The sequence below is a fragment of the Labrus bergylta genome, chromosome 7, assembly GCF_963930695.1.
Source record: "Labrus bergylta chromosome 7, fLabBer1.1, whole genome shotgun sequence".
NCBI lineage: Eukaryota > Metazoa > Chordata > Actinopteri > Labriformes > Labridae > Labrus > Labrus bergylta.
The window spans coordinates 19,171,732-19,194,916 of NC_089201.1; the positions used below are offsets into that span (position 1 = coordinate 19,171,732).

The window sequence follows — 23,185 nt, forward strand, 5'->3', positions numbered from 1 at the left end:
AGTGACGCAAAATGACGATTTTTGCGTCACTGGAAGCGGTTGCGGTGAGCGGGGTGAAACTACAATGCTAGTTCCTCATATTTTTGACCACTGAAGCTACAGACCTATCACAGATCAGTGGGTGGCAACTCACTCCCAGAATCGAAACTTAACGTCCGCCATATTGCTTGGAAGCTATGCTAACAGGCTCTATGGAGAAAGCTGATAATGGCGGAAAAATATAAATATAGCGGTGAGATGGCTGCTGCCGACAGGCCAGGCTGCTGTGGTCGCTGGCTGTCGCTGGCTGCCGCTGGCCCCCGCCGGGGACGCCGCGACACAAGACTGGCCAATATATTGCTATATTGCTGGCCGCTGCCAGCTCGGCAGCCGAGACATAAGTCCTGCCTGTCTGCGGCAGTGAGGACAGGGAGCCCGGGCCGGCTCGAGCTGGGGCGGACTGGTAGTGTCGGTGCTCTCACTGTTTGCCTATAGACACAGACATAGAGTCTGTTTTCTGCCAGGAATTTCCAAGATCAATTCTGGAAGAAATCTCTGAATCTGTTGAGAAAATGGCCTTGAAATGTGTTGAAGTACAAATGTCTGTAAATGTTTTTATTACTATAGTTCTACTGCTATATTGTATATTTTGGAGAAACTTTAACAATCGAATTTCCCTCTGGGATTAATAAAGTATTTCTGATTCTGAACTAGAGGACCTTAGTGGGAGTGGCCTGTGCATTCTGGGATTTGGTATCTTTCATCCACATCAGGTAAAAAGACACTTTCTGCCTTTTCTCGGCCAAGAAGGCACCAAATTCAAAATGTATTTCACATCTCTACTACATATATGACCCAATGGCAATACAGATTCATGTTTCAACGGGTGAAGTATCCCTTTAATCAGTTAATTAATAATCCATAAATGTTGACCGTAAAGCTGCCCATGTGTGTCTTCATTTCATCTTGCAGGAGTTTCATTTCCCCCCGTGGTGTGATTGGATGCAGGAAGAGCTTTATGTCAGTGATCAGTGAAAGGACTCCCTCTGCAGGATTTAAAGGGAATTGATTATTTGATGGAGGTTGTCATAACACATTACCTGTGTTTAACAATGTTTCTGAATGAAGTATAATAAATCATGTCCAGATCTATTCATCTTAGCTTAAGTGTCTTGCCCATCGGACATGTGGCTGCAGGAGCTGGGGATTGAACCACTGACCTTCAGGGTGAGAGACAACCCAACTCTACCAACTGAGCCACAGCCGCTCCTGTCACAGATAAACCAACACTAGAAGATGTTTGCTTATTGCATATGACATAAGAGGCAAACAGAATCGTTTATTTTCCTCTTTCCTGCTACTTTAAATGGATGAAAAAAACCCATGAAGGGGTTAAAAAAAAAAATAAGCGACTCAACAACTCCACATTTCAATAGGCTACAAATGTCGTTTTTATTAATACTTTAAATAATGTGTAAATAAAGGGACTAAAGACATGCTTGTGTGACTTCTTCCATTATCAAAAATATGGTGTGGCTTGAAGTTTGCAGCAGAAATCTATCCAGGGAGGAGGGGAAGCGTGCATCACAGAGTGAGGCGGACGTTGAGTCTGTTCATCTTAAGAAATTAACTTTGAAAGGAGTCCCACCATCACCACGGAGGGTGTCGGGGTTGTTTTCGTTAAAGGAGGAGGAGGGGGGGGTGGGGGCAGTGATTTTAACAAACCAAATGTCACACTGAGGAGAAACAAATGTTATCTTTATATATAAAAACTGAAAGACCTGGATACATTTCTACTTTTTCCGCGTTTTCACTACAGAAAATTAAAAAGAAAAAGACATAAAGGAACACACAAAGGGGGGGAAAACAGCTAGTTTTGATAATCAACTCCCTTTGGTAAAAACTGTAATAAATGGTCTTGCATTTTGTCTTTTTCATATACATACTAACTTTAGCCATTCATCACTAAAGTCCACAGTAAGCTTGGAAAGTATAACTAGCACAACAACACAGATCTGTCATAAAAAGTCTGAGACTATTTACAGTGTATTTACAAAGTGAGCGGCATAAATGTGGACAGTCCTCCCAGAATGAGTGTGTGTTTGTCGACGTGTGTGTGTGTGTGTGTTCAAGCTGGTGTATTGGCGGAGGGCAGTTTAAAATGGTTGACACTCTCAGGGCGGCGAGGATCATTTGTGTTAATAGAACTATATATAATATATATACACAACACATACACTGGAATACATGTCAGTATCTGACATTCACGAGCTATACAATTTTACAGTCTGAGACCAAACAGTGTTGTGAGGCTGTTTTTTTTTTTGTTTTTTTTACATAAATGCAACAGTGCTTTAGGATGTTAAACCCGACAATACTGTTTGGGGCTCAGGCACAGTTTCTAATAATGCTGCCATGTGTTTCGGAAAAAAGGAAACGATCCCTCTTTCCGCTTAGTGAAAGATACATTATTGTGATTTGGCCTTAACGCAGGAATGTCTGAACCAGATCTCCTCCTGACTCTGTTGTGCTCCCTCTAAAGCCTTCAATCTGGGAAGCAAAAAAATTCATTGAAAGACATTTTTCCCTCTTCCTAAATAAGTGCACTTGTCCACCACATTGTTTTCCATGGATACTGTAGAATAACACGACCAACGAGAAGTCCCTGTACTCTTATTCTGATGGCTTCAGACGAATGAAAGAGTGGAAAATAACGGAAACCGAAGCTCGGTTTGTGATAAAAGTACAAAAAGCACCACTCTTATCTCTCACAGGCTCACTGTTAGCGACGCTAAGCCCTGTCTGAACAAAAGGCTCAAGGGAGGTTTGTTTGAGAAGTGGCTCCGAGTGCTGGTGCGAGCTCAGGTCTGCGACTGGATCATGACCATTCCTAAGTTTTGGCACTGACGGCCCTGTGAAAAAATGGGCCCAGCTAAAAACGCTGGTAAAATCAGTAATCCTGCCGCCCCGGGTGCAACACACAGGGTAGCTAGCTTAATTGTGCTCCCATGTCGGCCTTAAAAACACTTTAATAAGCCCTCGTCCCTACGTCTACTCCTGAACCTGTGTGACTTGAGACCACACACTCCCAGATATCAGTCTTTCTCTCTCTCTCTCTCTCTCCTCTTGCTCCTCGGTTACGGCGCCTTGCTGGGTGTGCCGTACTTGACTTTGAACTTGTTGATGTTCATGAAGTGAAGGACCTCCGGCTGTCGGCTGGTGGTGCAGGGTAGAAGGCCGTCTCGCCCTTCGCCCATCAGCCACTTGTTGGTCTCTGCGCTCATGTCGCGGGTGACGTGCTCCTTGGCCCACGCATCCACCCAGGCCTGGAAGCGGTTGTGCAGCCGGGTGCTCACCCTCTCATGAGACTGAGAAAAAAAAAAAAGAGATGGACACTTGTCAGGAGGTTGTTTTAATACTAGTACAGCAGTGACATTTACTTTATGTCCTTTAAGATGACTGTAAACAGCTCTTACATGGCCTCGTTTGTGCTTAACTTGAAGTAATAGTTAGCATTTTGGAAACACGCTTTAAGCTGGGATAGGCAACTTTGGAGAAACTAGATAAGAGTAAGGGCGCACTCACACTAGGCCCAGTGCCCCGTACCATTCAGAAGCCTGATTGTCCTCCTCCCCAGTCCCTGTGCTGGTATTGCACTCACATTGTTTTGGGCCCAATAGTGCCTAACCACATATGTCATTACATCGTAATACAACAAGCGCATGGCTTTATGTCACCATGAAGCGTCCTTTAGTTTAAAAGAAGTGTTGTCTCAGAGTCCGCACAATAAAGAACAACACAGAGAACATGGCTGCAACTTTACGGCTCATTTGAAATCGTTTTGGATTTCTCGATTGCGCAACACAGCAATCGATTCTTCGTCACCTCCATGTTGCATACCCCTCCTTGTGGACAAGCGACCGTACTGTGCCAACACACACCTCTTTCAGCCATGCCAGGGCCATGGTAGTGTACCGTGCTTGAGCACAGAACGGAGCGTTCACACTGGTCAAACAAAATGGACTCTGGGGGTCAAACATGCTGACAGATGTGGACAACAGTATCAGGCTTTGAATCTTATCTTATCATTTGTGAATCTTGTCTTTTAACAAAAGTTTTCCACAAACTGAATAAGTGACTGAAAAGCACTAACAGTCCCCAGTCAGGTTTGAAAGCACTTTAACACCTAATAAGGCTTAGCCCCCTCCTCAAATAATACAGAAACTCAAAGATATAAAATCACTGTTTTGCCAATGACTAAGTAAGTCATTTGGTGCCTGTAAAGCTCAAGCCGACAGTAACAGGAAGCCGTGATTACCTGGTGCGCTCGCAGCAGGGCGGTGCGTCGGTACATGTAATCCTCAGACTTAAAGACGTAGACCATCTTGTAAGAGTTGAGTTTGAACATGCACTCCATCTTCTCTTTTTCCAGGGATTTCTTGCCTCCCTCGCAGGCCTCCTTGTCCAGCTGCTCTCGGCCCTTCTGGTACTTCCTGATCCGTCTCAGGTTCCTTGTTTCGAGCGCAAAGACAGACGGGATGAGATGAGATGAGATGAGAGTGACTAATGAGAGCGGGAATGTGTCAGAACTTATCCATTACAGTTCATTAATCAAAGGATGCATCTTTGAATTTGTATCAGAACAACTACATCAAAGTTGACTATAAAGATTAGCATGTTTTGTCTTGAAAAAAAAAGGATTTTCACAAAAGATAGACCACCCACCTTGGAAGAAAAACGGGCTTCTGAGCGAGGTGCTCTCTTAACTCAGGTGTGGTGGAATCTGGGTTTAAATAGCGGCCGACGTAATCAGACCAACGCTGCGAACAAAAGAGAAGTTTAAGAGATAAGTTAAGTACAGTAGCTCTAACAGCAGCATTGTTTGCAGGTTGGAAACATGTCAAGACAAGTATTTCTGAAACATCTGGAAAAGTCGACCCGAATACGAAACAAAGCTAAAAAAAAAAAAAAGAAAACGAAGAAAACAAATTTTGTTCTAATTTCATGATTTAATATGAAGACTTTTTACTTGATGTGATGGAGTTCGGGTCCTAAATGCAAAGCACCACACTTCAGTTTGTTCACCTTTGATACAAAAGCTTTAGATGTCATATTTGTTTGCAAGGGGAAACTAAGATATATCACAGAGCAAAGAAGTAAATATTTAACAGATGCAGTGCGGGCAGCGAGTGATGCAATGCAATATCTGATGCCCACGTGCTGTTAGGACACGGTGTAATGTGGAATGTGTCTTGCACCAAGAGCATGATGAGGCATCAACAGCCATCCTGGACAGTGTTGTTGTGAGGTGGCTGCATTAAGCATTTTTTTCCTTCCTTTATCCAAACTCCAAAGCTCAGAAGCCATATCTCTAAATCACTGCCAACTATTTCCTTACCTCGGCCTCCATGGGCTCGTCTGAGTTCTCCTCCTCTGTGTCGAGCAGCTCCACAGTGAGCTGCACCTGCCCTCTGTTCTTCAGGAACATCACCTGAGAAAGTGACACACATGCAGCAAGTGTGAGGGGAAAACGTATTCAGCGCGTGGCGGTAAAAAAATAACAAGGATGTCCTGAGGGCTCAGAGGAAGCCGAAATCAGGAAGCTGACTGCCAGAACACGATCTTCTTGTCTTAAACCCTGACACTTAGCAAGAAGGATTTGGCATCCTGGTTAGTGTTTATCAGCTGCAAACTAAGAAAAAAGGATGTTGGTTCACATGTTCATGAATCTAGAGTGACCTAGACTACTTGATGTTATTGTTCAGGAAAAAAAGTGAGTCATTTTTTTGGCTTCACTGGATTGGACAGCTGAAATGCTGACGGGAGAGAGCGGGAGACAACGCCGCAAAAGGGCGAGGCCGGACTCGCACCCACAGCCACTGCAACGAGGACTACTGTATATCCTCCGTACATGGGACATAACCACTAGGCCATCCAGCGCCCCAAATGAATCAGTCATTTAACTTGTTTCAAAGTGAGATGAACTTAAGTGCAACGTTAATTTATCCGATGTTAACTGAAGCTTTCAAAGTGGGTCAAAGTAGTCGATGAGTGCTTTTAAGTTGCTTCTGTATTACACAGTAGAATCATCGTTGAGCTGAAGAACTCATTTTAGACCCTTGAGATGCCAAACGACAAAATGATGAGTACAGAGCTGTCTGAACGGTAAACTGCATACAGCACTTTTCTGTATTTCACAAAGAAATGCGAACATCTCCCAATGCGGAGAAGTGTCGAGAAAGTTTAATTGGATGTGAACACACCCGAGAACAGAGTTTGATCAAACACCAACAGGAGAAATTGTCGTGGTCTCAGCTCTCAGGAGAAGGGATATCTGCAGAAATCTGAGAGAGCTTAACTACCGTTATGTTGCTAGTAGGAGTGCAAAGCGAACATACTGTACTAAAAGAGTTACACATCTGTACAGAAGCTTCACGCTGTAGACTTTGCTGATTACGATAAAGATCGTCGCTGCAGGTCGACAGTTTAAACCTTCATTTTTTTTCTCTCTGGGTGACCCAGAAAAACAGACTGCGTCTTATATACCGGAGCACTTAATATTCCAGATTTGACGGTATATTTGACTTTTTGTGCATTTACCTTGAAGCAGTTTTCATCAGACATGATCTGTTCGGCTTTCCGCTGGTACATGGATTCTGCGGAGCTCCTCGAGGACTGCGTGGTCATGGTTCCTCCGCTGGCTCCATTAGAGCTCTCGGAGAGGTAGAGGTCTGTCACCTGGACGCAGATCTCGTCGCTCACGATGTGCTGGAGCTGCATGGAGACAGAGAAATGCGTCAGATTCGGAGAACAACTATTTAAAAGTGACAGCTGCTATTTTCATCGGACTAGCTAAATGTAGCCGCTGAGCTGATGATGGAACACACCTGCCGGACGATGCTTTGGATGAGCTTGTCCATGGTGAAGGCGGTGTAAGCGTGAATGGTGAACATTTCCCTCAGCGAGTCCTCGTACTGAGAAGCCTCCATGTTTCCATCCAGCAAATTCCTCACCATCTCCAAGAAGGCCGAGTAGTAATCCTCCACCTCAATGTCCACTAGAGAGGAGAATATATAAATAAAAGTTTTTGACAGAAAGACTGGCAGAAGCTGTCTAAAAGTCCCGCCCTCTTTGATTCCATTCACACTTTGTCTGATATTCTCATCGACTGTTGGCTTTCTTAATGCTTTTGTAATGTCCAGTGTGTGTGTGTGTGTGTGTGTGTGTGTGTGTGTGTGTGTGTGTGTGTGTGTGTGTGTGTGTGTGTGTGTGATAAGCTAAGAATCCTTTTTGAAATACTTTCAGCACCAGGTTGCACCAGCTATGAGTGCGTTCAAACGTAGCTCTAACTTAAGGAGTTCACGCACTGCTAACATTTGAATGTTTCACCAGCTGAGATCGTTCCAACGTAGGCATTAGTTTAATCTTTAATCTTACACCTAGCTCCTATTCTCTCCACATTTCATGCTGTACTGAGAAGTTTCATGTCTGCCTGTGATGTTTAGTTCAGAAAAAGGAATCATAATGCCTCTCACTCAGCCCTCACTAAGTGACACAAGGTATTCCTGGTGTTGGAAACACTGGCGCAAAATGCCTCTTTATATTTGAATGACGGACAAAATTCTGAATTTCCTGAGAGAACCTTCCCAAGGGTTTAATAAAGTTCCTGTGTATCTAAATTGTAAAGTGTAAATTGTAAATGTTGATGTCCTGCATTTATATTTCTTCTGCTTTTTTAATGATGATATGGACCTGTTGGTGTGTGTGTGTGTGTGTGTGTGTGTGTGTGTGTGTGTGTGTGTGTGTGTGTGTGTGTGTGTGTGTGTGTGTCCTCTGTAAAATATGGTTGTCACGGTGGATCATTTAAAAAGGTGGGATAACTTGGAGGAAATATACGATGGCTTTGATTAGTTTTCCTGCTTTTGTTTTCCATGAGTGGAGATCATTTTATCCTTCCAATAATATATGTACCTTTAAATGACATTATGTTCCAGTTGAAGATGTCACTGTTTTAATGTGTAGCTGTTATCACCTAATGATCAGGCTTTGTAATCTTTCACATACGTTTTCATCACTGTCTGTGCTTCAACAGTTTAAAAAAAAAATAATAATTTCCAGCTGTTATTCTGTCGAGAGACGATTAGGCAGGAGAGGCAGCGCGGTCACAAAACACTTCTTTAAGAAAAAGGAAATTCACTGATTGGCTGCAGGGCGTGAGCATGTCATATCAGTAACAATATTTAAGTTAGATTGTACGTAATGCTCGACTAGTTTACGTCTCTGTGATGCATCCAAACAGTGACACAACTAGAGCCTGACTAGTTTCAAAGAAGGGTTTAGGGCGGACTTTAAGCCCTAACTTAGCACAGAACTTACACATAGCTGGAGCAACAGGCCACACATTTTCTCTGGGAAAACGAGGAATGTGCATTGTGTAAAATTGCAGAATTGTGACCGAAACATGAGTGAAAACAAAAGATTTATTCTCTGCTCTCTGTAGGGAAAGTAAATCAGAACCAGATTTGTAAAAAGCCTCTCCTGTTTTACTCACTGGGCTCCTTCAGTCTGAGCTGCATAGCCGGGTTGTCGTTCTTCTCCTTCTTCTGCCCCAGGACTTCCCTCTCCCAGTCTCGTTCTCTGACCTCCTCCTCGATCTGTCGCTCCGCCTGCCCGTAGAGCCGCAGCAGCCGCGAGCACAGCGTCTGGTGCAGCCGCAGGAAGATGTACCAGTTGTTGTTCACGTAGAAAAGGTTGTAGGCGTCGTCAGAGTCCCGCAGCTTCTGCGTCGACGTGTTGCCGAACAGCAGCTTGGACTTCGACGGGCTCCCGCTGCCGGGGACGCCGTTGTGCTTTTTGGAAGCGCCTTCCTCCAGGTCCATGTCGTCTTCTTCCTCCTCCTCCTCCTCCACGTCCGAGAGCTCGCCTCGCTGGGAGAACAGCATGTCGGGGATGAAGTGGTAGATGATCTGCTTGATCTTGTATTTGTCTTCTTTCTGGATGCTGGTCTGACGTTTGACGTGGTGGATGATGAGCGCGGCGGCGTCCTCCAGGATTTGGCTGTCCTCGTACGCCAGCGTCAGGTGGGGGCCCGAGGGTGGAGTGGCGTTTTCCTCAGATGCCTGCTCCTGACGCTGCAGGGCAAAAACATCTTAATGTTAGCTTTTGAGATTTCTGAGATGAACACTTTGAAAAGAGAATATGCTTCTATCTTTCTGACGATGCTCCTGTAAGTAGTGTGATTCATAAAGCTTCACTGTGAAATGTACCTCGTCATAAATGCTTTCAATTTCATTCAGCAGGGATTTCGACCGAAGCACTTTGGTGTCATTCTGCTTGAAGTTGATGCCTTGATGGTCGAGAGACTTGAGGTAATACTTCTCGTTCTGCTCCCTCCAGATCTTGTTGAAGCCTCGCTGGGCTTCCCGCCACTCCTCCTCTTTTGTCTTTAACCTGGACAGAAGAACGCAAAGTCAAGAAGCGTACACACGACAAACATCTGCTACTCACACTTACACAACTTCAAACTACAGCCAAGGTGTCAGAGAGTTTCAGTTACTTTGCATCATCACAGAAAGACAGAACAATCTGCTGCAGCGTGGTGAATTTCAGGCAGGAATGGAACATTTAAATACTTTCAAAGAGGGATTTATTCTCAAATCATTTCACTGCTAAGAAGAAGGCAGGGAACAAAAAGTGAAATTAAATATCCGGCACAATTTTTTAACCCACTTCTAAAAAATACATCAGCTCTTCCCTTCCCTGTGTTGAAAAGCTGTCGTTCATAACCTCGGTTTAAGCCCTAAATACAGAGTCTTGCGCTCATTTACCTCTCTGAATAAACAATAAATAACCCTTATTGATGCCTCGCCACTCTTAAAAAAAAACCTGTTACCTTAAATTAAACTTTGTAATTGAAACGGCTTCTCTTTCGAACAACTGGTTGTAAAAGTTTAAGTGGAAATGGGTGACACTGCTCAGGTTCTGCTCTCACCTCTTCAACACGATGGGGACGGACACAGCTGGGTTTTTCTTCAGGCCATCGATGATGTCGGGCGCCTTGTCTCCATATATCCTCTGGATGGCCTTGCGGTGTACGACCTCCGAGGAGCCACCCAGAGTGCTGTCCAATCTGAACTTGGCCTGCTCCTCGGCCGACATGCGGGACAACTTCCGCTGTACCGTCTCCAGGACTCTGATGGTGGCCAGGTTTGTCTCCAGTACGACATCCAGCTGTGTGATAAGACAGCACAGCAGAGTTTATATCAAGGTTCAGGGTGTGTCGTGCACTTCAGTTTACCATATTTTTTCCCGGCAGACAAACTTATTACAAGAGGGACAATCAACAGATAAGTTCCAGGTGTTTAAAGTTTCCTGCTCACCTCAAAGCGTTCGTCCTCACACCGGTAGATATGCTCCTCATACTGAGTCTTCTTTGAGCTGACAAACGTGGAGTCTTCAGACCAGGACGGGAAGGAGACCCAGGTGTCGTTTAAGACCTGGAAACCAAAGAAACAAAAACAGAGAACTGAAGCATCCACACTAACCTTAATGTGGCGTTAAAGGCAAATGAAGCTAACAAATATTAGATGTTGACTTAAGAAAGCTCTTAAGAAACTCTTATCTGATGGTATAAGATTGTTCATATTGATGCAAATGTCTGTCCCCATGTACAGGTTTGGATGTATTTTAATCGACTTAAGACTTCTGGAGTTTCGATCAGTCTTCATTTGGACACAGGGTGCATTTTTTGCCGTTCTCTAAAATCTTTCCGATGTCTATTCTTAGCTCTCGCAGGTCTTACCTCTTTACAAAGGGGGGTCCTGCCGGTGCACTTGGGCTGCTGGTAGCTTTTGGGTAGGGCTCTGTAACTGGAGCCTAGTCTCTTACAGGAGGCGTAATCGATCTCCATGGCGATGCCCTCGGTGGCTCGCTCCTTAGGGTAGGCTTCGATGTGGGACACTTCCCGATATCCCAGAAAGTTTTTGAACCAGTTGAACAGCTCGGGGAATTTTCTGTATGAATGAAAGAAAATGATATTAAAGATAAACATTGTTTACAGCAAAACAACAACAACAACAACAACAACAACAAATGACTTGTCAGCTGAGAGGACGACAGAGTACCCACCCTAAAAAGGGCAGCACCAGCTGCACCAGTTCAGTCCTGGAGATCACCTCCTGGTTAAAGATGACCAGACACCGCAGGAAGTTGTCATAGGCCTCTGCACTTCGCAAGGCTTTGCGAACCTGTGACGAGAATTCAAAGTTACAATATGTGACAGAGGGAGAGTGGTGAAGGGAAATTACAATGAACAAAACACTTCTTCAATCTTCAGTCATTTTATCAAAGACATGGGACACGTCTTGATTTGTTGTTTAAAAAGTTTTTTTATTTTTATTTTTTATTTTTATGAATATCCAGATTTACTCATATATCCAGAATGACTGGCATGATAAAACTAAAAAATCAAATAGTGGCCTGAGGCGTTTGCACCTCCATTAGGGACACATTTGGTAGAACTCTAATCATGTATACAGAATTCCTGTCTGAAGTTGAGCAGACTTCTTGAAAGTGCATCATTACAGAAAGATTCACTTTGATTTAAACTGCTGACTTCTGCTCTCGCTGATCTGTTCTCTTCCTCCACGTGTTGTCTTTGTATCTGCTTATTGAATGGCTGCTCCGTTTTTTTTTAATTCAAATAGAAAACACAAACATCTCAAAACCTCACCTTCTCAAAGAACAGAGATTCTGTTCCGACGCCATGCTTGCTGACCTCCGCCACCGAGGAGTCTTTTAAATTCAGTAACTTGGGCTTCTTCTGCAGCATCACCAGAAGAGGGACGAGAACACACAGATACAAAATACATCAGTTACTAAGAAAATGAACTAAGGGGGCATAAAGGAAGTCACTTAAATATTCAGCTGTATATAAGAATTTATGTTTGTACCTTGACAGGGGGTGTGGTTCCTGGAGTTGGATGTCGACGGATCTGACAGCCGTTCTGATTGGGCCTCTGCTTGTTGTTGAGCTGCAGCTTTTTGGCAGTGCCACCGTGATCATTCCTGACAGACTCTGCCTTCTCAGCCGTGGTCTTACTTAACAGCTACGGGAAGAACATACAAGTGATCAAGACAAGGAAACATGAATAAACTTCTTTGAACTTCAGAGCAACAGAAACACTTGATATCAGGACTGTGCTCACCACTGAGCTGTTGGCGTCTGGGAGAAACTGGCCGAACTCTGACAGGAGGTCCTCTTGGTTCTTAAAGAGTCTTGCCACCTGAGCGTAGACCTCTTGCTCCGTCAGAGCCGGTGTGTAGTTCCCACCGGCCTCTTTAGCATTACGCTGCTCTTTCTGTGGGGAACAACACATGAATAAAACCATCCACAGTCATTTTTCAAAAATCATTTCCAGGTCGTCTTAATTCAGGCCTGCAGACTCCCTTGAGATGAAAGGCAACAGATCTGAAAATAGGTTAGAACTCCACTTAGCAATCTTTAACAAGCATTTTTTTTTCTCAACAGTGCACATTTCTCACTCAAAGTTTGTACATGTCTGCTAGAATTTAAACATTACGTTCTGCTAATTTTCTCTCCCTTGCTTAAGTTGATGAAATAGTCAAAAAAGGAATTCTGTTTATTTTTTTTTTTTCCTTCAAAAGACTGTAAGAAACATGGACGTTGTCTCAGTGAGTTCACACAATGGTTTCTAACGAGGCATGGTGGAGTCCAACGAAGACTGTCACCAGACGGTTAATCTAGAAACATCTGCTGGTAGGGTTAGCATTAGCACTAGCATTAGCAAGCCTTGTTTGGTGGGAAACCTGCGTCAACCATGAACAAGATTCCTTATTGGGAGTAAACGCAAAACATGGAGCCAATGATTACCACGTGAGCTTCAGAGTTTGACATGATATTTAAAGGTACGATAAGCGACATCATTTCATTAGAAATTTAGTTAAAGTAACACATTTTAATCATTGAATGTCACGAACAATCATATTTTGAAGTGATAGGATAGTGTTTGATCTGTGTCTGTGAGCACCTTGTCTTTAGCTTTGTTCTAAAATCTAAGAAACATTCAGCTTAAGTTTGCACATAGCTAGCCAACTTAAATCATCAGTCTTTTCTGTGCTATTTTGTCTGCAGCTCTCTCTCTCACTTGTTCTCTCCCTTTCTGTCTTTGCCTTGGTGGTGCTGAGAGCTCAACAGCTGTGCAGCAGACAGCAGCTGCAACTTTTTTATTCTTTTGGGATGTATATTGGTTGACTGTCAGGGTTTCTGCTGCTTAGACTGACTAAATTTGCTGCGTGGCACAGTGACGATGGTTAGCTTGCATGTTTGGGACATCATTTGGTGGGAGGGGCTTCACAGAGTGCTACAGGGTTGCAAAGGGTGAGGCAAAGGTTTTGTTCATTTGACTGTTCAGGTTGCTTGCTGCCACTTTAAGGCTGACAAGCAGGAGCATATTTTACATTTCTTTTTTTTTTTGAAGGAAGAATTTAATCCATTCAAGCCACAAATGTACTCAATAGCTGAGATTAGAGACGTGGTGACCGACCTGGTACGTGTGGAGGATCTCCAGGAAGGCTTTGTAAATGTCGGGCTGGCCCTGGAAGCGGTTCTTGATCTTGTTGACGTAGTTGATGGCGTGGTTGAACTCCACAGGCTGGTTGTTTTGAATGGGTGGCCCGGTGGGGGTCCCGCTTAATGGCGGATGGAGCTGCATGGGCGGGGAGCGAGGAGAGGTGTATGCAGGTATGGACGGATTGCTCTGACTGCTGGGTGTCAACGCCGGTGGTTGAAGAGGCTGCAGGTGATCACAACATGGACGGTTTAGACGATTTGATGAATTGATGCACTACATAAAACACGCAATATTTTTAATAACTTGAACCAGATTTTTTTTTGAGGGGGGGTCCTTAGGTTACTTTCCTGACTGAATTCCTCACCTTGCTAATCTTGGCTGGGGTAGGCTGTGTCAGAAGGGGCGGAGCGGTGGTGGTTGGAGCAGACGGTAGCTGAGCCGGGTGTTGGGGGACTACTCCTGTTATGGGGATGTTCTGGACTGAAATGCCATGCGGGGTGATGTGGTGGATCTGACCAGGAGTGGTCACGTTGACCAGGTCGTTGGTCTGGACCTCGATCTTGTAGCCAGGAGGCAGGAAGGTGTTGAAGCCCATGATGAGGTCAGGATGACCTTTGAAAAGTTGTGACACTCTGCTGATGACCCCCGGGGTGTCAATACTGGGAAAAACAAAAACAAAACAAAAAAAGGGAAGAATTCATTCAAAATCCACACTGGCAGTCATCCTTCAAGTCAGTTCTGTAACTTGAGTTGAAATGTCACCAAATCAGAGATACAAACAAAATAAATCTCAGCAACAGTAATAGTTAGAATATAATAACCTTAATAAAAGGTTTTCATGACCAGTCTGAGTCTATGAAAAGGTATATCTATCTGTCATTCACTGTGTTTTACTATTTATAACCTTATATCTTATGTTGGTACGTGTAAGGAGAAATGTCTTTACACAAACAAAAACATGTTTTTTTTTATTTTGATATCCTTCATGTTTTATTCATTCATGTTTGATTACTGGGAATTTAACAATTCTGAATGAAATATTGAACCAGTCGGTACAGCATGCACGGTTCAATACGCGCTTGTTAATTGTGGGTTTTGCGATGAATTGGCTCTGTTTGTGTGCGCCTGTGATTCCATAAGGAAACACCTCCCCGCCGAGTTATTATCTAATCACTACGCGGTAAAGTTTCGGGGGAAGCTGACAACACTGGTGTCAGATTTCACACATTACTAGTAGTATGAGGAAGCATGGCTGTCTTTCTAATCACTGCTGTGTGGACATTCCTGTTTTAGCGCAGGTGTAATAATGACAAGGAAGAGAAAACGGCTAACAGAAAAAATGACTGTCTGCAAACGTTGTTTTACACGAGTCGCCTACTCAAATGGAAACACTTATGGAGTTTGGCTTAAGTTTGCAACAACAGACTGTAGCAGGCTGATATGTTACTAACATGAAGCTACTGTCTGTTGTCACACGCAGACATTAGCTGATACCTTCATAGTGCAGACGAGGTGAGAGTGAACGCAGGAAAAAGCAAAGTAACGACACAAGATGAAATATCAACGCTTCACGACCTTTTTATGTGTCAAAGTCTGTGAAATATATAAAGCCTTATATTTAATACTGAATGTCTTCCTATTTGTAAAACTGCTTTTTGGTTTTATGAGTACTGCACTGTGTCAATTAGTTGTACGACACTTCTGTCAGAGGCATGAATGACATGAAGTGTACATTCTGAAGTAGACATTTGGCATCCTTATAATTCACATTCTTTTCTGTGAAATGAAACAGTGGGCTCACCTCTGAGACTTGAACTCTTTCATAATATCCAGAAAATCGTTGTAGACCTGAGGCTGGTTGCCAAACTGCAGTTTCACTTGGTCCAAGTAGGACAAAGCATCTTCCACCTTCGGGGGAGAGAAGAGGAAATATCAGTTGCATCAATTTGCATGTTTTCTGTTTATCTAAAAAATTCTTGTGAAAAAAGAACTTTTACTTTGACAAGTCAACAAGGAAATGAAGATATGTATAATTCAGAACTTAACCTAGCTTCAAAAAAGTGATTTTATAAGGCCTCTACTAAGGCATGATTTTAGTTACAAGGTTAGAAGTTTGAGGATTCGTCTGAATTTAGACACAAAAGTATTTAAAAGGGGGAAAAAAAATAAAAAGGTGCCAAACTATCAGAACAGGAAAACTTGTTGACATTAACAGGTCTTTTTTTTTTTTTTTTTTACGTGGGATTAGTCAACTGTATCTCTCAAATCAAATGTACTGACTAACCTTGAGCCTCTGGAACTGCTGCTGGCCCTGTGCAGAGGCTTGTGGAGCAGCTGTGTGGCTGTGCCCCGACATCACCGAGGGCCCATGGGACTGGACTGCCGGGCTGTGGTGGTGGGACCCGCTGTGAACGGCAGGGCTCGGAGTGTGCCCGTGCCCTCCGCTGTTTTGGGCCACAGTGGGAACCTGGGAAAGCAGAGGCACATTACTTTGACGCTAAATGGTGAACGTCAGTGGAGAGCAATCAGATGGCGAGCAGTGTCACCATATCATTTAAGGGGAAAGCATTTTAAGACATAGAGTTAAAATCAGTAACTACTGCTTACAGAAAGAAAAAGAGCTTCAGTCTCAGTAGCTGACAGGCAGCAAATGTTGATAATAGCAGCTTAAGTTATGAACATTACGTGACTTAAAACTGCAGTCTGACCTACGATAAACTCAGAAACACATTAAGCTTGCACAAATCTGCAGAGGACGGACAGGAAAATACCTGGTATCCCTGGGGGACGGAGTACTGGACGCCTGCTGTGGGCTGCATGTTGTCAGGCACAGCCTCGTACACAGCCGGGGCTGGAGCAGGGGCCAGGACCCGATGCTGGAAAGCCTCCGCGTTGCCAGCGAGGCGCCGCTGCTGGGACGCAAAAACCGTTTCCTGATCCTCCAGACGCCGCTTCATTATGAACTCATACTTGTAAGAGCTGAGAGACCTGGGTAGAAAAGAGCATAGGGATCCTATTTCTTACTCGAGGACATCTGTCAAGTCATCAGAATCCATTAAATCAGCTTCTTGATGCTTGCGATAATTCGCTCGTGAACGTATGGAAATAATTGTTATGCTTGAATTGTAAATCTATGGGTACACGCACTGCCAGCTAACCACTTCAGTCGTGCTGCTGACAATGAAAATTCTCACATAGTCTTTGACCTTACAGCCATCGAAATATCTGATTCTTATTGCTACACAAGAACGCCTGAGGTCAAATTCTGGGGACTGTTTTGACTCCCTAGCTTGTGATGAAGCGTGCAGATTTTGGTTCGTGTTATTGTTTTTGGATGTTTCTTCTTATGGGAACTACGTAGGTCTGTGTGCATCAGTGCAGACTGACATCAAATGTCTTATTATAGCTATCGACCAAAAGTGTATCCGTAAGAGATGTGCTTATCAGGCCAGGACCTGACGCTTTACTGTGACGCATACATGACAACAGAGCAGCAACGACACCACATGTTGGAGCATCAGAATGAAAACAAGGAAAGAGCCGACTGGAGGAGGGTATTCAGGTAAAAATAAGAACTTAGGGAGCAGTGTAACACAAAATAGAGCACGCTGAAACAACAATGCACAGCTTATGTTCTATTTTTTGCACCATCTATGTCTTTTAAAAAAAAAAAGTTTTATTGTGTATTGATTTTGTAAGGGATCTTTTTCTTTGGATGATAGAGATACATTTGATTTAATGGTTAAACTAAGACGTGGTTAAATATCTGCACAGTCAACAATTAAACAGTCTTTGTCTAAAGTGTGCTATATAAACACAGTTTGATGAGGTTGACTGAAATCTCAACGATTGCATTACCTTGCAAAACCCTTGAGAATACCTTGCTGTATATATATATATATATATATATAGACACACACATATGTACATGGTAACAGAAAGTGTGCACAATTCCGCACTGCACTCGACACACAACATTTTCCCACGTTTTGCCCGTCTCGCACCGTCAACTTCGTGCCTTGCTTCAGGTTTCGACTTATAATAAGAAACGCATCTTGAAATGTTAACACGCTGCTGCCGAATGCAAAACTTGCACAGCGTCCCGGAGCCAATGAAAAAACACAGGCAAGTCTACGTCACCGACGCAACACAAACAGGTGCTGCTGTGTGAACGTGGGAGACGAGTCAGCTCGCCATTCACAACTTCCCCTCAAGACAGCAACAACTCATGAATAGAGAAACACAACCCCCAGAGATACATTGTGTTTCCACCCCCTGCAATATCGAGCAAAAAGTGACTTAATGAAAGTGAGAGAGAGTGTGTGTGTACTTATAACCCACAGCTGAGTCGTTACTGAGCTTTCTAAAAAAAAAACACTGAAGTGTCGCTCGTACAGCGACAGACAGGCTGCAGTATTTATAGATAACCTCAGCTACACTCGGGTTTTTGCAGCCGTGCAGCGGCGAACACAGCTCTGCTACATGCTAACAGCCGACAACAGAGAGTCACCATCCCCTTTTTTTTTTTGGCCTGGCAACACAAGCACCGGCCTCGAGTTACAGCACACCGCTTTCCCCCGCCTCCCCCCTCCCTCCCTCTCGCCCGCCATTTACAGCGTGGCGCAGGAGTGCAGCAATGCTACCTCCATTTCCAGAAGGTAAGCACTCAAATATAGCCCACCTACTGGTCGTCTCGCAGCCTAACACAGTGTTTTAAAGTGAACGAAAGCAGATTTCCCCCCATAAACTACGCGGAGAAGTTAGGGTCAGGGTCTGTGAGCTGCCAGTTTAGCTGATAGCTAATGTAAACAACATGAGTAGTCCCGACGCCGAGCACAGTTTTGGGGGGGGGGGCTAGCGGGGAAGCACATGCAGCTAACTAGTAACGATCCCTGCTTCTGAAACAGGCTTTCTAAAGACAGCACCAGCTATCGATTTATTAGATTACTCGTGTTATGTTAAGTTACAAGTGAATGAAAAGTAAAGAGGTGTCGATCCCCTGTGTGGTTCACTAAAAACGTCCGCTCACGGTTGATAGGCAGCTAGCTGTGTTAGCTCGCTGAATGAACTCACCCCTCTCCTAAATAGCAAAACTGATGATCCCAAATGATGAATAGATAATCCGTTAATAGTGGGTGAACCTCTACAACTCTGGCTAAGAAAGGTGCCACAAGTGAGGGCTGATAGCAACTTATTAGAGGCGTGTGAATTAAAATAAACAGTTCAAGCAGTGGGGCTGCAAAGTGAAAATCTCCCCGAGAGAGGAAAACAATCTCCGTTCGGTTGGCTGTGGCGGGAGGCGGGGTTTTCAGATGTAGCCCCGCCCTCCGATGCGGGCTATTGGTCAGTTCGTGCAGGGGGATCCACTAATGGGCGGGGCTAAGGATCCGGGTTCGTGAATCTGAACTGTCAATCAAGGGTTTATTGCACAGTAACCAAGCACGCCCATTTTAACTTGAAGCGCGACCACTGGCAGCAGTCAGAAGAGTCCCGCTTGTATCGTATAAGGACAGGGTAACATTTAAGGTAACACCACGAGTGAGACGCCAGACAAATAACATGACTGCAGCCATCAAATTTAAGTTTTATATGCCACTGCAGGATCGAGATTCCTCTTCATCGGTGCATTTTTTTTTTTTTTTTTAAACTCGTCCTTCAGGATTATCCTACCTGCGACTTTTTTGTACTTCATCAATTAAAGTAATATTTAAAAAAGTACATGTTTAAATAAAAGCACTAATTATGGCAGTACAAATAAACACTCACCGTCTCTCTGTGTGTAAATATAATTGTTTACGACTGCTTATTGTGGCAAGGCTTGTTGTCATTCCTGCAGGAAATAAATGTTTGATGTGCAAATGCGAGATGAACATACCTTCACGACGTTTTTGTATTATTATATGCAGTTCATTTTAATGAACTGTGTTTTTTTTGTTTCCGCCAAGTAAAGCTCTCAACACACTTTAGAGAGTAGCAGTGTATTTTGCATAAAGAAAAACAACAAGTGCTGCATTTCTGGAATATGGCCCATGCTTTCTGTACGTGGGTTAACCTTTGTGTCTTTAATGAAACACATACACTGTGATACAACAAAGCACCCAGCACAGCTACTCTTCCCAATAACGGGAACTTTATTTGGGATATAATTCGGGTTTTCGTAGTGCGTAATATATTTTTAAAAAATACCTATCCACAAGATGAGCTACTTCCTGGAGTTTGCAGACATGTGACATTGTAGAGGCGGGACGGAGGGAGTCTGCCCTTTTTTTTTTTTTTTTTTTTTTGCACTTGTGCCCCTCCTCTTTGTGGACATTTCAGCCAATCATGGCACGTAACCGTCATTGCAAATCCTAAAAAAGGTGGAACTTCCAAAATAAACCCTCGCCCACGACAGGCGGAGCTGCGCCACCAAGCCCGGGATTCCTCCCTCCAGCCGAGGCGGAGGATTCAGGGAGCAGCGACCGTAGGCTGCAGCACACACACACAAACACACACACACACACAGAAACACACACGCATCGTACTCCCACTATCCCGACTGGTTTTCCTGTACAAAACTACGTGCTTCTTCGCGAAACACACGACGCCTGCATTTGACAAACAATACGCGTGGTTTTTACACAACATGGGGCGTGTTTTGCAGCGGGGTTAAGTGTGTTATTTTTCCTCCAAGTTTTTTTTTGTGTGTGTGCAAAAGCAATGCGAGACAACGCAGTGCGGGCTGGAGATCCCCAACAAAACACCGAGCTACACGGTTACGATGACCATTCAGCCAGTCGACCAGTGCACTCTCCAAACAAAAGACTCATGGCACTTAAAAACGCATCAGCTGGGAGATCGACGCCTCGGCATGTACGTCGTTTCCCTACCGGGAAACACGGCTCAGACGAGCGACACTGCATCTTTTTTTTTTTCAGGGCGGCAAGAAGCTGATCCGGTTGCCCTTACTAAACAATGCCAAAGTCAAACGAAACGGGAACTACGGCGGCGTCGCTGGAAAACACGGCGGAGCCACGCCATACCCCCACAAACTCTAAAAAAAAAAAAAACAACAACAACAAAAAAACGCAGTTCTCGTTTTTCCTGCACATTTGACTACCGAGCCGTCAATAAACCCAAGCTATTCTTTGTTTACTTCAACAGTCGGGGAGTAAAATGTCTAACCTGCCTCACCACCACAACAACTCCCTCCCCCTGCTACAGATCCATTAGCGTTACATGCTCACACAACGCTGCAGACAAAATGTTTGCACTCCCAGACAGCGGGATGCCTCAGATTATGAGCACACAACCCCGGGGACAGATTGTTTACCAGCACACAAAATGACGACCTGCAGATTTATCCAGCTACCACAACATGTATTTGGATTTTTTTTTTTTTTTATTCCGTAGCCGTTTACGACCATTAAAAAGCCCCCCTTCAATTAATTTAAAGACACAAAGGGCGCAAGTGGTCACACAACACTTCCCTAATCACAACGTTAACTTGTAATAACACGAGTATAGTGAATATAATTTTATTTATGCAGCTGTTACATACCCAGGAAAAAGACTCCTTGCTCCGGATTCGTGTTTGTAACAAAATAGTTGGAGACGCCCCCCTCCGTTGGCATTGGCGCACACTACAGTTCACGTCACTTTATTTTGAATATCACCCGCTAAAAGCGAGGCAGCGTCAGGGAAACAGCAGTGCGCCCCTCCATTTCATAAAACCTGTGAAGGCTTGAGAAACATCCCTACTCTTAGTTTTCACTGTGGAAGAACACGAACCGGAATAGGTGGGTGGGCATGTTGTTACATTTACTCAAGTTGTGTACTTAAGTATTTTACTTTTTTTAATTTTTTTTATTTCTTTTATCATAAATCTTAATGGAAATGTATATATCCTATCCTATCATATATCCCCCTCAGTAACAGCTGTTTCTTACTTTCTTACTTTAAGTCTTTAAGTACCCTTTCTTCCTTTTACCATTTATGAACTTTTTAACTATCCAAACAGGGGTTGCTGTGCACACTGTTCTCTTAAAATATTCAACATTATTGCTCTACATCTTCTAGCATAATTCAAATGAACCTTAATACAAAATTACGTTCGACTTCAGACAATATTACATAATTAGCAGAGGATTTTCTGGCACAACTTCACCAACTACCAAGGTGCATAAAGAGTGAAAGGCTTGAGGACAAAAGGCTCCAGCAACACTTGTAGTATGAAGATCAACTTTATTAACAAATTAGACCGACGCGTTCCGGCTTGTGGCCTTCATCAGGATCATCAAGAGACAGATTGCAAACATCGGTTAAATAGGGTAGGTGGTGGTACGAAATTGAAAGAAAGGTACAAAAATAAATTGTATTGAATTGCCATTAGCTATGTTGTGGCACCGATGTAACCCCCTTTGTTTATTATATTTCAAACAGTATTGATAAAAAACTCATTTCTAACACATTCAAATTGTGCTTTTCACTTCACTCTGTGTTCTGTCTTATTAACTTATCTCATTGGAAGCAATGGGTGAAAGAAAATACTTCAGTAGCCTACATCTTTGAGACTATTTCTACTATTTAAAGGCAAATATCCTATTCAGCGTTCTATATCAGAGCAATGATTTGATCTTTAGTTATTAGAAGATTAACTTCAGTGAGTAAATATCTTTTAAAGAAGTAAGTCATTTGAATTCTTCCTCCTTTCGGCCTGGTATAACCAGATTATGATCATCAAATGATGTAATAACCATCGATTGCTGGAGAACTGCATGTATCCATTTGTCCAAGACTTGTGAAAGATCACAGAAGCATTAAGATCAACATTTTAAAAGTTCAGATTCTCACACAAGCTCTTGGTTAGGTTTCAAGAAGACGTTGTTAATCAGTTAATCAACCCCCCTTTTGATGATGTAGTGTGGTTAAAACAAATACAGTATTTTCAAAGGTCTAGACTCATTTAGCCAAAGGCTGAGCTGAAAAGAAGAAAAAAAGACGCCTTGAATCAAAGCTTGTTTTCTTGCTTATTTGATGTGGAAAAGTGTACGATTAGAGGTCTCTCCTCATATGAAAAGTTTTAGTTATTGTTTGGTCAGTGGTTGTATCAGCTGTGGGATATGAGGGAGAGATTAACAGTTAAGTTAAAAGGTCACAGTGGTCATTTAAAGTTGCTCTGTAAATAGAAATGACACTTCATAAGGCTGAGGAAAGAGATGGCCGCCTCTAGCTAGAGGACAAAAACATCAAGGGGATGATAGCATATAGCATTAGCTTTAATTTTGCGAACTAGAGAAAAAAATCTGTCTATTAATCAAAAATTATTTCCTCAGCTTCAGGGTCAAATGAGCTCGATATTATATTGACAACAAAGATGACTTCACCACTCTCTCAGTAAGATTTACCGCTGCAATACAGTGCAATAATATGAACATTAAAACCAAAGCAGCACTGCTGAGAGAGAAACAGCCACTCTCTGCTTAACTCAGCTCCCAGCATGCTTCACAGTTGCAGTGTTTCAAACTGGAGGGGGGTAAGCAGCACTGTTTCTTACGCTGCTCTCTTTGGTGTGTTGGTAAACCCCAACAGTCTCACTAAACTCTTATTCTTCTCAGTCTTTTATTTGTCGAGCA

General features: G+C 43.4%; 1 protein-coding gene across 3 annotated transcripts; it reads right to left on the minus strand.

Annotated features, from left to right (window-relative positions):
• Positions 1-1,406: 1,406 nt before the first annotated feature.
• Positions 1,407-21,189, minus strand: sin3aa (SIN3 transcription regulator family member Aa). Of its 3 annotated transcripts, none has more exons than XM_020660599.2 (21): positions 21,112-21,189; positions 16,343-16,559; positions 15,856-16,038; positions 15,373-15,479; positions 13,936-14,230; positions 13,545-13,793; positions 12,186-12,338; positions 11,931-12,086; positions 11,711-11,800; positions 11,107-11,225; positions 10,781-10,991; positions 10,359-10,475; positions 9,971-10,209; positions 9,246-9,429; positions 8,531-9,110; positions 6,867-7,036; positions 6,580-6,753; positions 5,378-5,470; positions 4,705-4,799; positions 4,298-4,490; positions 1,407-3,347 (listed from the first exon to the last, which is right to left on the minus strand). In XM_020660599.2, the coding sequence occupies exons 2-21, from the start codon at positions 16,526-16,528 to the stop codon at positions 3,117-3,119; spliced, it is 3,825 nt and encodes a 1,274-aa protein (XP_020516255.2). In that variant the 5' UTR covers positions 16,529-16,559; positions 21,112-21,189; the 3' UTR covers positions 1,407-3,116. The 3 variants fall into 3 exon arrangements, with proteins under 3 accessions (XP_020516255.2, XP_065813046.1, XP_065813045.1); XM_065956974.1 differs by lacking the exon at positions 21,112-21,189 and adding an exon at positions 18,645-18,849; XM_065956973.1 differs by lacking the exon at positions 21,112-21,189 and adding an exon at positions 18,645-18,855 and having other exon boundaries at positions 3,209-3,347; positions 4,298-4,542.
• Positions 21,190-23,185: the final 1,996 nt, after the last annotated feature.